The 15,005-nt window shown below is 37.5% G+C and overlaps 1 protein-coding gene across 4 annotated transcripts in view; it reads right to left on the bottom strand.

The window, feature by feature from the left end:
* Nucleotides 1-15,005, bottom strand: part of HERC4 (HECT and RLD domain containing E3 ubiquitin protein ligase 4) — a 34,544-nt gene that overhangs the window by 2,088 nt on the left and 17,451 nt on the right. For 3 of the 4 annotated variants that reach the window (XM_051618542.1, XM_051618538.1, XM_051618539.1), the window contains 13 exons: nt 14,523-14,634; nt 14,005-14,194; nt 12,759-12,931; nt 10,805-10,921; nt 8,275-8,298; nt 7,700-7,798; nt 5,759-5,926; nt 5,493-5,636; nt 4,487-4,653; nt 3,596-3,662; nt 3,272-3,354; nt 845-1,028; nt 167-269 (listed from right to left, as the gene is read on the bottom strand). In XM_051618542.1, the coding sequence (XP_051474502.1) occupies nt 167-269; nt 845-1,028; nt 3,272-3,354; nt 3,596-3,662; nt 4,487-4,653; nt 5,493-5,636; nt 5,759-5,926; nt 7,700-7,798; nt 8,275-8,298; nt 10,805-10,921; nt 12,759-12,931; nt 14,005-14,194; nt 14,523-14,634 (1,631 nt within the window). The remainder of the gene's footprint in view (nt 1-166; nt 270-844; nt 1,029-3,271; nt 3,355-3,595; nt 3,663-4,486; nt 4,654-5,492; nt 5,637-5,758; nt 5,927-7,699; nt 7,799-8,274; nt 8,299-10,804; nt 10,922-12,758; nt 12,932-14,004; nt 14,195-14,522; nt 14,635-15,005) is intronic. The other variant, XM_051618540.1, reaches the window with a different exon arrangement.

Here is a 15,005-nt window from a genome sequence, read left to right on the forward strand (position 1 = left end):
ATCAGAGACAAGCTCATAATCAGTCTCTCCTACTGTAACTTTTTTGTTGCTTCCAAATAAAGTTCATTACAGACCCATACTTACATCTGCTCTCTCCTAGCATAGGCTGAACCTGTTCAGCCTAACTCAAGTCAGCAAATTCTGCCAAGCAGCTTCAAATACTTACGCAAAAACTGTTTCTTCTTCTCTAAAGACAACTCATGAAACACCTCCCAGAATATTTTAATTGTAGGATGGTCTGCCCAGTATTCTCCTTTGTATTCCGTATTCTAAAATGAGCAAGAAATGATGTTACTGTCAGCAGGTAGATCCAGCAGTATACTCTGACATCAGGACACTGGAAGTGAGGTGTTCCCGTTTTTCCTGGTCAATTTTCCTCAGCTGTTCAGTCTGACTTCACCCATGTGGGCAGATGTGTGTGCTCCAAATTGGAATTGTGTGCTCCAAAGCATTTCCCATTGCAACAGCTGTGAGAAAGTTTCACAGCAGGTTTTGGCAATCAAGCATATTCACTTGTTTTTTAACGGTGTGCATTTTGTTTACTTTCCCTCTTCTAACAGAATACACTGCATACAGCTGCCTTTTGGTTCTGTGGGTTTTTCTTCCTCTCCTAAATCTGATTTCCTTCAGAAATTAGACGAAAAACTTGAAGCAGGAAGGTAAATAATATTTCAGTGTCTTAATTCCCTAATATTTTTTAAAAAGTTCTTCACTCATACCGTCAATCTGCTCAAGGCTGAAGCAATATTAATTAAAACAGAGCTCAAAAGGACCCTTGAAGATTTTTCTTTTGCATCTTGAAATTAAAATTATATGAAATAAAAGAGCTAACTATGGTTCTTACCTTCTCCAGTTCTTTCCAATCGTAGTTTGTGTTGCCAATCACCATTGCCTGTAACTCACTGGGCTGAAAGAGCTGAAGAACTTTACCTCCACATACTTTGTGGAAGCCTGCATGGAATGCACTGAACAAGGAAGCCACAGATTTGTTGAAGATGTAATCCACATACGCATCTACAAAATCCTGCCTGTACAAAGAAGGAATTATGTTGGGGTTGGGAAGCACATCACTCTTGCAGCAATAAAACAGTAGCCATTTCTGGACAGAACACAGCACTGGAAGTTGAGCTAAAAGGAACCTAATATATTATCTGCTTTGTGTTACAGCCACAGTGAAGACCTCCTCAATGGAAATGGAACATACATGTGTTTCCCCACCACGCCCCCCAAGACAGAGTCTATAATGTGCAACATAAAACCAGTAACATTTAGTGTCAGTTATTTCGGGCACTATAAACATATACCTTACTTGTGTGCACTGCCTGAGTTACATGCAGTGTCCTGAAACCAACTGGCCAAACCCACTGTTGTATTTTTAAAGAGATGAGCATGCATCTGCACTGAAAACACACACCCACTTCACAAGTCCTATTCAGCAGAAAGATGAGGGCAAAGGAGCTAGGATACTGAAAAAAGTACTGCCTGTTATCTGTGCTTCAGTACAAGGAGTTCTCGTATCTTGTTGGAAACATCATCTTCTGCAGCACTTGAGGGGCAAACTAAAACTCCTTGATGTGACACAGCATTTATGAATATGTTTGGGGTTTTTTTTAATTACCATTTTAATCAATCTTAGTTAGTACTGTTTGTTTCTACACTGGCAGGGTGACTAGCTACAGTTACAGTCATCCTATCAACATACTCTCTCTGTGAAAGCTCACATTATTTGAACAACATCCACAGTATTTGAATAACATCACCAATATTTAAACAAAATATCTAAATAAATGTGATGATACATTTCTTGAAGTTGTTGAACAGAAAATACTGGAGATGAGCACACAGTGGTGACTCATGTTCCTCCTCCTCCAGCACTCATTGAGATAACCACTTTGTGCACAGCATGTAGTTAGCAGAGAGGCAGGTAACTTGTGTAATACTAACAGTAGAAGGAAAGGCTGCTCCAAAGAAAAGTAACTGTAATCAAGTAATAAGCATTATTCTGCTTTACATTAGTATTTTTTAAACTCAAAGCATCATGGAGTATTTGGATCTCAAGAAACAGGGATTCTCCATTGCTGCAAGACAACAGGCAATGACAGGGCAGCATTCATTCCATGAGCACTTTTAAGCTTTCTTGTAATCTGCCTCCAATTTTACGGTCACTTTGTGATCAGAACACCAAACCACCATGAGAGACCTTCTAAGCTATAAAGTTTAAGTATCACAAATCCTCAGCTATGAGCCAGGGAGTTAAAAATAATTTAAAAAAAAAAAAAAAGTGGGACAGGTATAGGTGGTGACTGCAGCTAAAAATGGCAGGATAAAAATCACTCCATTGTGTCAGACACTATTAACTGCACATGGCTACGTGCAGGTTTCTGACACCCTCAGAATCTTCTATCACAACTCTTTTCCCTACAGCAGACCTAGGCAGTTAAAGAAAACGTTGCCCAAAACATCTGTCCCCCAGAACAGGCCTGGAAGTGTATTTTCTCCCTCGTTCCTACCCTGCAGGGCCCATGTGTCTTCTGTTCTCACAGAGCCTCCTTTTTCCACTCAATTCTCCCTTTACTCTGGGAGAAGGAAAAGCACAGAGAATTCACAAAGAGTAAAAAACAGAAAGAAATACATGAGGGGAATGGACAGAGAGACAGGAAAATGGTAGTATTCTACAAAAAGGGACAAAAGCACCACCAGACTATTATGCCTGTCCTTCAGGAACAGAAAGGTAACAAAGGGTGGGAGAGGCTGCTTTGTCAAGTAGAACTAACACAGTCCTCGACCAAAGGAAAAAACACCCCCACACACACTCTTCTGGTATCTAGTGTTATTTCTACAAAGGGAAGACTTCTCTGAAATATTTCATCTATTAACAGTTGCCACATGATGGCATCTAGGTTGGAGTTTTCATCATTACTCAACTCAATTCCAATTCCAGGTAACTTCCTGAAGAACCACAACCATATTTCATCTTACAAAACAGAGACCATGGAGTCAAAATGGGTCCTGAAGAGCTTTCAAAATACTTCTATGCTCACAACTGAAAAAAGTATTACATATTCTGATTAGATAGGCTTTCTACAGCTGACAAACCCTTACATACAACAGCTATTTTAACAACACACATGAGAACAGCTTGAAAAAACAGGCAAAGTAGTTTCAACCCCAACATTAGTTTAACAGCTTGGCAAAGGATATTTACAGCAGCCCAGTTCCATCCCCAAGGCAGATAGCAACCCTGAAGTACCCTGTAACCCATAAAACTCACCTATTTTGTTTGACTACAGGAATGTCAGCACCATTAGGAACAAGCTCTTTAATTTCTGTTGTACCAAAATTTTCCACCGTGATCTATTTAAGACAAATAAAACCAGTTTTAGAGTACTTTTTCTGACCACTTAGCTAACAGAAAATAATGGTAGCTAGAGGTAGGTAAAGGCAGACACAAGATGCTAAGATTCAGGGCAACCAGCAAGTGTTGCCTGTGCTCAAACACTCTTGCAGAGGCAGTTGTAACAGGTGGTATAAGCTTCACAAGAAATACTAAATAAGCACAATACATACACTTATATAAACACTGCATACAACTTACAGTAAAGTTAAGACAAAATGCTTCTTCTATGTCATCCTCTGGATAGTCCAGTAACTGTTGCATACCCCTGCAAAATAAGTTATGAAGTACTTACACCAGTGGAAAGAAAGATGAATTTATTTTCCTTATTTTCTTTAAGCTTTTATAATTACAGTTATAAAAATTAAATTAAAAACTGAAATCTTTCTACTGTTAGTTCATTTATTAGTTCATTGACTTGAACCTTGTGCAGTGCTGGGAAATCTCAAGCAACTGTTTGCTATGACTTGCAGTGTTATTTCCTGTTAATTATCTCAGGTGTGAAGAAAGAAGATTCGTATCTTAGTGTCAAGCTCAGGGATTCCCAAACCAGAGGTGGTAGGTACTTAATAACCACTGACATGCTCTCCCATTAACTTGTTGGATTTCTCCTTGAATCTATCAAAACTTCAGCACTCACTAAAGTGAAGCAATCAAGCACCCATTTCTGCTTGTCTGAACCTCCTACATGTCAGTGCTGTTCAGATCCCTGCTCAAGGGCTGATATTTAGTATGTATTTGTTCCTGAAATAAGCAAAAACCTTTCCTTGATAGACTAAATAAGTTGTTCAGAGCTAAAACTATGGTCACACTTAGGCTTATAAAATTAATGGCTAAAACTCAAAGGTTTTGAATTTCAAATACTATTTCCCCCTACAATTCTTGGAGGATAATTAAACAGAATACACAAATAGTAAAACCAAGCGGGTGTTTAACTACAGCATGGATCCTTTCTCAAACTACAGGGATGGCTGGAAGTTACTCTGAACCGTTTATCCTGTTAGTGTGAAAATGACACGTTTTCTTTATGTTCTTAAAGGAAAATATTCAATTTAAAAATATCTCCTAGTAACACTTTTCTTTCTTGCTTACCTGCCAACATCTGGCATCATCTCTTTTAAGTCATCGAGGGATGGTTTCTTATTCAACAACTTTTTGTACAAAGCCAAAGGGAAATGAAGGTCTACAATAGTAAAATTATATATTGCTAGCCCACAGACAACACCAATCAAATGAAACAAGTCACTGTCTTCAAAGGTCTAAGAAAAGAAAACAGAGAAAATGGTTTAAAATAAGTTATTTTAACCTTAGAGAGTCCAGAAAAAGCAGCGTACAGTTTAGTGTAATCTGAGTGAGTTTCATTTCTATTTGCTTTATATGTATGTATATGTATCTGCAAATACTAAGGAAAACAGGACAAAGGTTTAACCACCTGAGAGAGAGACTGAAAACCAAGGAAAAAGAACTCTTTCCACTTAAAAAATCCAAAAAGCAATGCATGCTGCTGAAAACATGCAATAGGATTCCATTTTTGTTAGTGACTTGTTATTGCACTGTTCAGTGCTTAAATATGTCAATGTTTGGGAGGAGGAGGGAAGACCTCACCACTGAGTCCCTTGGAGCCTTAAAACACAAGCATGGAAATGTTGACATTCAGGGATTTGGGACACAGCTACCTTAGTCAGTGTTCTTCTCTGAAGGACTAAAAAGTCAATGATCAAAACTTTTGAGAAAGCATGACCAGATGACTACCTTCAAATGGACCCATAAAGAATGACCTGTTCAACATGACACTTCCAGTATTGTTCTCTGCAGCCTTGTTTTACTGATTCTGTTTTTTCAATCAGTTCATTCTGCCTGGGGCTCCTTCCTACTGAACTTGTCAGGGTTGGGGACAACCCGTAGGGGTAAGTGAGGAGTGGGGAAAAACAGAAGGGGAAAGTTTGGATCTAACAATGACAAAAATAAACATGTTTTGAGAGTACTTTTTTCAGCTTCCCCTCTTGAAATAAAACCACCACAAAGTACTAGTTTCATACATTATTCATACAAATACTGCCAGCTAAAAGAAAAATAATGGCTATAGATGGCACCCTACCTTATCAGAGAACCAGATCAGTCTGGATTCTTCATAGTACCTGAACATTCCATATTTGGGATCTAGCAACTCCCTCATAATGAGCAAAAAAAATTCTTTGCGAACACCTCCAGCATCAACAGCTTCTTCACCTACAAAAATAACCTGAAACACACAATTCAGTTAGCACTGAATCAAAAATGGGTTGTGAAACAAGATTTGTCCACAACTGCTTTTGATTCCTTGCACGTCAGTGAAAGACACTGAGCAATATGTGCTGGCAATACCTTGAGTGGCTTCTTGTAGTCCACATTCTTTGTTTTCCTTAGGACTTCCACAGCATCTCCTACAATATTGTCTCTCCGTACCATTAGTATCAGGCATGGGTTGACAGACTCAAATACTGGCAGAAAGAGAGAAGACAAATTCTGCCTGTGAGCCTGATCAACAGCTATCTGGAAAAAAAACAAAGTGAAAGTGTCAGTAACTAGGGTAAGATTCCTGTCAACATCAAACGTCCATCAATCTTGTCTTAAAATCTGCAGAAGACATGAATGGTTGAAGCTATTATGAGAGCTTCTGAGTTTACCCAAATTTGCTTCATATTCCTTTTATCTCAGGAAACATTTTTCCTTTACCTATTAGCCTCATCAATGCTAATGTTCAGGAAAGTCGCAAAATACAGTTACAGACTTTTCAGTCAAAATACTTTCAGTAACTAAGGCAAAAAAAATAAAAATGCTGCACTTCATGTAACAAAGAGTGAGCTGTTCAATGGAAGTTTGGCATGAAAACCTCCATTAAAGCTAATTCACAGAATGAAAATTCATCTGTTTATCTGTTTAATTTGTGCAATAATTTCTGTACTACAACTGTTCAAAAACAAAAGACTGTGCAAATGTTCTTAATATGGCATAGAACTCTTGAAAGTCCGTGTGTTTTATTGCTATGTAATATTGTTAATAGAAACATTCCACGTGAACATTTCCCTAAACTCATCAATTGTTTGCATGGACTGGGTATATAAATTTTCAAAGGCATAAGAAACCATGTGTACTACAAACTACAAAGTCAATCTAGCATTTTTTCTGCATAAGCACCTTACTTGATCATGACTTACCTCCTCCATTTAGCTTCAGACTGAGAACAGTAATTTTTATTATGTTAAACACTATAAATACAGGGAGGGGGCTGGTGCTCTTACTGCTGTTACTTTTACAGTTTTTTCTCCTCTATGCTTCCTTTCCTTTTTAATAATATGATTATACCCCTACAGCAACTGAACTGGTATGGATTATATTTATGAAAAAAAATTCAAAACACTGAACACAATTATAGCTCACCACATCACACTGGTTTCAGTTCTACCAAGAGAATCATGACAACACAAGATCCTCTGAGTTACCTTAGGTTTGTCTACTGTATCTCTCTCTAGACAAGAGATATGGGTCAAGAAAGTAATTCTTTGTATCAAGTATCTAGTTTCTAGCAAAGTCTCTAGTTAAAGCAGAAAAAATACAATTATCATATAATTGCTTTTCACAGGAAAAGAGCCAAAAACTGCTGCAAAACGCAAGATCAGGAAACCTGCTCACACTATGCCAAGTAGATGCTTGATTTTCAAGATAAGCTTCTTTTCTACTGCCTTGCAGGCACGTTTCATATTTCAGAGTTTAGCAGCACTTTGGAGGTGGCACAACAAATGAAATGAGAAATGTGGTGTGCACTAGATATTCACATGGTGCCAATGTGCTCCTCTGATACTACCAGTCTTAAGAAGAGCACGAGCTTCTAAATCTCATCAAGATCAGAAATTAAAAGGAACTGTAACTGGCTGCTGCTTCTAACAAGACAGACCGATTTCCAGCTCTGGCCTTTATACATGTATCACTTAACTCCTGCTCATATCTGGAGCTGGTTTTTGGTTTGCAGTCATGGTTGGGTTACCTGTACCATGGGTTGTTAACACCACAAAAAATCCATCTCATAGATGAAAGGAAAATCAGTTATTTAACACTTTCAATGAGATCCCAAACTCACAAAAAATACTCTTATGTACATCCCCCAAGATTAAAACTAGCCCACTTGTTCTCAAAAAGAGATTATACAGTTTAAACAAAAAAGTCTAAAAAACCCCAAACCAACACCCAGTGGCAGCCCCCAGACCTCCAGCTAAAAAACAAAACAAAACAAAAAATACTCATTACCTTAAAAAATGAGACTCTTACCTGCATCTGGATGACTGCATCTGTTTGTAGAAGAGTTGTTTTTGCCTGGGCATCAAATACAAATGGGTATGTGCAAATTGTGACAGGAATATCTGTTAACTAGAATGAAAAGAACCACATCATATCTCTGCTTATCTAACAAAAACCAATCATGGCTAAAGAAGCCATTGCAATAGTGCTCATTTAATACATGTATTTTACTGAAAGGAGAAAGAAGTCTTTACTCATTGTCAATGCAGGACAAAGGCATCTTAGGAAAATTAAGCAGATTTTCAGTTGTTTAGTACTTCAACAACAAGCCCAAAACACACACGAACAACACTCTCACTTAGTACATTTTCATTTCAGAACTTTTATTAGAGCAAGTAAACATCAGCAAAGTAGTCCTTGTTTTCAAATGCTGCTCTGAATTTGCAACAGAAATAATTATTTTTGCCCCACAAAAACCTTTTCAGATTAGACCCATGCTAATTTAAAAGCTTTATGCCAAATAAAACACATCAGACAATCCTTGACATTCATGTTTCTGATTTCCTCACATTCTTCACAAGAAATCCAACTACAACCAATCTTACCTCAGTTAATCCATGGTTGACATCCTATGACAGCATTTGCACAAAGGCAGCAATAATTAAGATGAAAAAGCAGCATTAGTGTCTGCATTAATTGTTCACCTCTGATACAGACTTAAAAATATTTATCTACAGCCTCCCCCCCAGGAGAATGTTTGTTGAGAAATAAATACCAACCATAAACATCCTATTTAACTTACCAAACACAAGTATGCCTTCCAACACCTTATTTATCAATCTTTTAAAAACTTACCATTGAAGTATCATTTTTTTTGGATGCAAAACATTAAACATTTTCAATGTTTACTTTCACAGACTAAATAACTTGCATTTGCTTTTATCTATGTATTTTTCTTTTCAAATGACTGCAGTATGTCAAATTAAATGCAAAACACTTCTAATGAGTAAATATTTTGAAATACAGAAGAATGCCACCACTTTTTCATAAAATCTCAAGAATCACTTAGGTCTATATTAAGATATAAGCAATTGACCCCTGAATTTTGAGACAGACCATTACAAGTGGCTGGGAGTGTGGAGACTTCCACAACAAGCTAGATAAACTGTGCTCTAAAACCAAGTTATCCATCTAGTGCCACAGAACCCTCCTGGTCCTCTGCTGAAAGCTAAGTTCATTGCCACCCAGCAGGCAGAAAACAGAGAAAGAAGATAATGACAAACTAGCAAATTTTAGATTTTGCCACACACGAGAGTCAGAAGTCAAATATGTAGACATCTATGGCCAGAATACTTTGTTTTCTATCTATATCCCCAACTCCTACATGAAACATCAGATTAGAGTACCCCAATTGTCACAGATTTATGCAATTTTGTACTCTTACTGTATCTACTGCTATTTATTCCTAATTCAGTTTTTCTAAACTGCTTTAGTCATATCTCAACACCTTCTCTTCAAATCAACAGTTCATTATTCAGCACCTTCACTTTTTACCCACTCATGCTGAAAGAACAAGTTTTTTTTCTTCTGAGTTTGTCCCTGATAACACTCTAAACTCTTCTGAGATTCTCTTATTCTACATTTTCCCCTCCATATTTTAATTAAGAAACTGAGGACACGGTTTTGCTTCAAGTTATAACAATAAAAATTTCACTAGCAAAAGAAATGTTGATTCATTACTACTGGTTCAATTGGCAAGTTGGGTTTCCTCACTATTTTGAAAACAACACAGCAAACTAGTAGACACGAAGGCAGGAAAAGGGCATCAAACCCATGGACAAGGGAAATCTAAGGTTGTGGAGTATCTGTCAGTCCTATAATAAAGCAAAACAACTTTTTCAGCTGAACATGAAACCAGCACAAATGCACAACAAAATCATCATCATTCAAGGGGAATCCAGTATCTGGTGTTTTCTCAGTAACATCAAGGACCTGCTTAATGTTCCAATTTCACTAACAAACGGCCCATAACACCTTCATTACAAAGCCATTTCCCAGCTCTCCTTTTCCCATGTTGAGTACTTCCTTCTCTGATCATGACACATGCAATTTTGGGGTTTGTTTACATCAATTCAAAGCCCAGTTGCAAGAGCCAGGATTTTTAAAATTCCACTGCTTCCATACTCTTCACTGGCATAGCCCTCTCTCTTCCAAACATACAAACTGTCTCCAGTTCCAAGGCCCTGCAAGCCTTATCCCCAGCTTCTACATCTCACTTAGGATACCACCCCTCTTAGCTACCCACACAAGCCTACACCACACACCAGTTACTTTTTCAGACAAGCTCAGCTGAAACAAACGTCTGTCACAACTGCCAAAACTGACTATTCCCTTACTCTCCCCAGTCTCTCTGCTGTTGTTATTTTACACTGCAATTTCCATTCCTGGGCAGACAGCAACGCTTGCTGTGTATCCATAAAATACAACAAAAGTAGGTCTCCCATGTTCAGGACCTTCCAGGTACTGCTGCAAAAAATTAAATTCAGGTGGCTAGAGAAAGCATTTTAACTTAATATTCGTTCAAAACCTAAGTCAAAGTGCTACGTGGCAAAATCCTGTCCAGCACTAATTCTCTGCGGTCATTAATTTACTCCCACTGACCACTCTTCTGTTTACAGATCCAAGAATTAATTATCTCAGCTCTTGTTATTACACTCCAAGTAGAAAACTATGTTAGTTATCTGTGCCCTTTAATTTCTTCACGCTTCTAGACTTACTTTTCCAAGACAGGTTCAGCTTTTGCACTGACTGAACCAATCTTACATAGCAATTCAGGTCATTCTGGATGTTTTCCTATCATTTCCTAACTTTTTTTGACCTGGCAAGAAAATGTTGACCAGTGTCAACCCTAAAAATCATACCCTACAAGAAGCACACCTATGTAACAATTCTTCCTCAGCTAGTACCTGACATAAGATGAGTTTGTTCAGAATCAGTGACCTGTGAAGATATTTTTATGAGAAGAAAGTGCACATCAATCTAGGGAATCTATGGGTTTCTTGAGGGACAAAACCAAAACAAAAACATGGAGGGGGCAGTGTGGAAAAAAACAACAGAAAAACCACCACAACTTACCATTCCAAATACCTGCTGCTGGACCCAGTTGACATAGTCATTTCTGATATCTATCAAATCTTGTATCTCATGAATGTAAAATCTGTCATACTGGATAACTTGTCCTCTTTCATTTACCTAAAGAAGTGCAATTTTCTTTTATTAGCACTTTGTGTAGCAGTTTTCAAAAGGACATTTTCCAGGTTTTTCAAGAATTTGATACATCAGCCACAGATACCCAGATACTAAAAAAATCATAGAAAACCAACAGTGTACAGGAATGAAAAAACAATGTTAAAGACATGGATACACGGATTATTTAGAATCCCATCAAAGATGCAAAGAAAAATAAGATTAACTGAGCATACAGCATCACACGATACAGTGTTGCCACCTTGAAACTTCATAGGATCTCAGTGGAACAAATATTTATTCCTGTACTTGCACACGTTTAAGAAAACTGTTATAAATTACAATATTCATATTATCTCTATTATCTGTGACCAGAGGGACAGTTTCAATTAAAAAACATTACATTAGGAAAAGAGAGAGACGTGGAAAAAGAACTTTATAGTAAGGCTTATCTCTACAGTATCATTTTAATTCAGAAGCATCCACATTTTCTTAAGACACTCCTTTTCCCAAGGACTGTTAAGCACCATTAGCTGCATAAACAAAAAGCTCTCCAGTTCTTTCTTTATAACCAGATAATCCAAACCTACTTTTCTCAAACACAACCCCCCCAGCATCAGATACTAAGTCAGCGAAACACTCCAGACACATCATCCCATTTTTTCCTCTTACTTTAGTCCATACCCGCTAAATATTAAGACTATATCAATATAAATAGCTGGGCAGCAGGGCTGGTACGAATTTAACTATTTCTACAATGTAGCTACATATTAGTCAAAGTTGGGTTACCAAAAAAAATAGGAACTTTGGAAAGCCACATTACAGTTCCACAATTATGAGGCTTTAAGCTCTTACGATCATCTTCAGCTGTTAAGATCTGCAGCTACTGCAAGCCCAAGCAGTGAGAGAAATTCTTAAGGCAGCAAAATAATCATTTATTATATACCAACAGCTTTTCCATATGGGAATTTGTAATGGACATCCTGCAATTCTAACACAAGACAGTTACTAAACAGTCTTGCTCTCAGCCTTAATTTGATGGTCTCCATGAAGAATAAAGAAAAGCTGAGAAAACCATAGCATACCAATTCCATCTTCCAAAGCAGGAATCTTTTCCATTCTTTCTGACAGCTTGGGGAAGAGGGCTGTTACATACAGCACACAAAGGTCCAAGTTTAGACACCTGGGCCCATTTTCCTACACTGTACAAATACAGGACTTGACCAGCATCTTGAGGAGTGCCTAAAATGCTCTTTTAGCATCTAAGCACATAATGCCACAAGAACACAACAAACTGGAGGGAAAGAAATAGGGGGTGGGAGGGAAAACCCCAGCAGCAATTGGAGGATACACTGCAATGTACAAAGTCTGGTGACTGCAAGTGATTTTAGGCTATTTTTATTCAAAGTTCATAAATCCACTAGTTTTTATGAATAAAGTTAAAATACTAACAAAAGGGATAAACAAATTAGAAAACAAATTATTATGTTGGTAAAACTGTGCAGATCTTTCTTTTTCAAAATAGAGTTAGCTCTCATCTTCCATTTGTGATCTCGTTTGCTGTAATTTCAAGGTTAAGAGGCAATTCTTTCCAACAGACCCTCAGATGCAACTGACTGGGTCAGTCTGTTTTCCCAAGAAAATAGGCAATTCCAACACCATGTCAGATTGGAATCCAGAATTCCAAAGGTTCATAGGTCCAGATGGCATAACTACAGATAAGTCTGTAAATGCAAGTCTAAGCATTTAAAACTCTTTAGTAACTTCTTTTAACAACTACACAGCACACAGACGCTGACAAAAAAAAAAGACTAATAAACAGTTAAAATGAATGTAAACATACTCTGTGCAGTATTTCCAGAACTCTGAAAGCTGTGTGTAGAAAGTTGGTAAGTATTCTTCTTTCAGAAGCAGGAACACCCATCTTGCACAGCTTCAAGAGGTGGACTACAACATCCTTGTAGAGTTCCACTATCTTGAGGAACAATGGAGGTTCAAGTACAGACCACCAATTTTCTGTCAACAAAAGGTGAACACACAAACTTAGTACTTGCCACCACAAGCTGTTATGCTATCCTTCCAACAAAAAATCTTGCTCTGCTAGAAAGTATACTTGTCAGTTACCAAAGACTCAGAAAAAAAATAAACCCAAAACAGTTTAACACAGCAAAAGGGGTTCAGATTTTTAACAACACACTCTTTGTATAAATAATCAAACTTCTGTTTAAATGCTCAAGTGTTATGCATCAACTCTTTAGTCTGTTAAGCCAGCTCATCCAGAGTACACGACAGTCTCACAGAGTAACTTCTGACATAAAAACACATGGCTCAAACCCTGACTTGTGCACACAGTCCTGAGAGCAACGAAAAAGTGAAGAAACACAAAAAAAAGGGATTTCCAGTTTAAAAAAAATAACCAGCTTGCTTTTCTTTACAGCAAACAAGCTCTTCACACTCACCAAAAACTACTAAAAACAGACAAGATGGGTTACAAGGCAAAAAACAATTGAGGAAGAAGGAGGTGCCCTCTCAAAGATACTCACACTGAAAACACTACACTTGAAGCTAAATTTCCTGTGACCAGAGTCACAATAAGAAGGCCTAAGTAAGTGGTGTGAAAAAAAAAAAGGCTGCCTATTTGAAGACCATAACTCAGGATCGCTGAGAAAACACAAACCTCTCAGAAGAAACAAGTGCTACAGTTAAAACCAAGACCACTTAACATCTGCCCTGCAACACCTCTGTAAATTGCTTAGAGCTTGTTAGCTGCCTTGTCACATCATATTCCAAATGTGACCACACATGCTAAATACACTGAACTACAGTTTAATTCCTCTCAGATGGAATAAGTCCAAAAATTACAATACCAGATGAATTCATATGGATGGCCAGTTAACTCACCCAGGGGGAAAAGAAGAGGTGTTTTCTTACACATCAAGCAACTTGAACCCTTACATTTCTCAGTGGGGAATTCTACAGGACTGTAAATACACAGCAGGGGTTGCTGAGACTGTGTCTTCACTGATAGAACTTCTATTTATTTTATCTGGAGATCCTTAGTTTTAATAATAAGTAATTAAGTCTCTTACCAAGAACTTTCAGAGGAGCTTTCTCTAGGTTCAGAATAGCTGTTCCAAAAGGAATAGCTAACGTTGTGAAATTGTTAGCATCATTCATCAGTGGGCATTCTGGTAGAGTGAGATACAGCCTCAAAGCTTCAACATCTGGTAAGGAACTGGTTAATTTGGGAATAAGGTTCTTTTCCAAACTAGCTGCCACCTACAATAAATCAGAAAATTCAGTTGATGCTAATATAATTGTGAACTCAAACAAAGTTTGAGATAAAACTAGATAAAAAATAATTTAGCAAACAATCACCAAGAGTTTAAAGTAGACTTTTACACATTCAGAAAAGACAGTATATTAAACAATAAACCATGCTGATGTGTTACTTAACAGTCACAATAGAGTTTTCCATATTTACAGTTGAGATATTATTGAGTAAAGAAAGTTATTAAAAGGATCAGTGCAAGCATAACAACAGGATTTCTGGCTAGGTGTAAGCAGAAACACAAGCCAAAAAGTAAGAAAAATATGCTGCACAAACCTGTTGTGATATATGAGCGTGGTCAGGCTGTATAAGTTTGTGAAACAGTAGTCTAGCAGCATTCATATCAACCCCTGAGAATCTAGTGCTGGTTTTGTAATGATCATCATTGCTGCAGGAAGAAAAAAAGAAAAAACAACACAGAAAAAAACCTGAATTCTGTACTCTCAGCTAGTTTTTCCACCTTGAATTTTTAACCCAACTAAGAAATTAACACAAGTGACCACAGTATCAGAACTTCATTTCTTATATCACCTCTGAAGCAACTAAAAAGAAACCAAAACACAATCTCCTCTAACTGCAAGACAGTAACATAAAAACACTAGGTTCTAAACCAGTCAATACAATATATTTCCCTTGAATTACAAACAACCTGTGTCTCAGAGGTAATGAGTTTTGCTGCTTATGGGGTAGCAGCCAGGTGGCACACATTGCCAAAGACTGGCAGAAGACATGTTGCACTTGGGCCAGCTGACAAACCAT

This window comes from Apus apus, chromosome 4 (assembly GCF_020740795.1).
Source record: "Apus apus isolate bApuApu2 chromosome 4, bApuApu2.pri.cur, whole genome shotgun sequence".
Classification (NCBI taxonomy): domain Eukaryota; kingdom Metazoa; phylum Chordata; class Aves; order Apodiformes; family Apodidae; genus Apus; species Apus apus.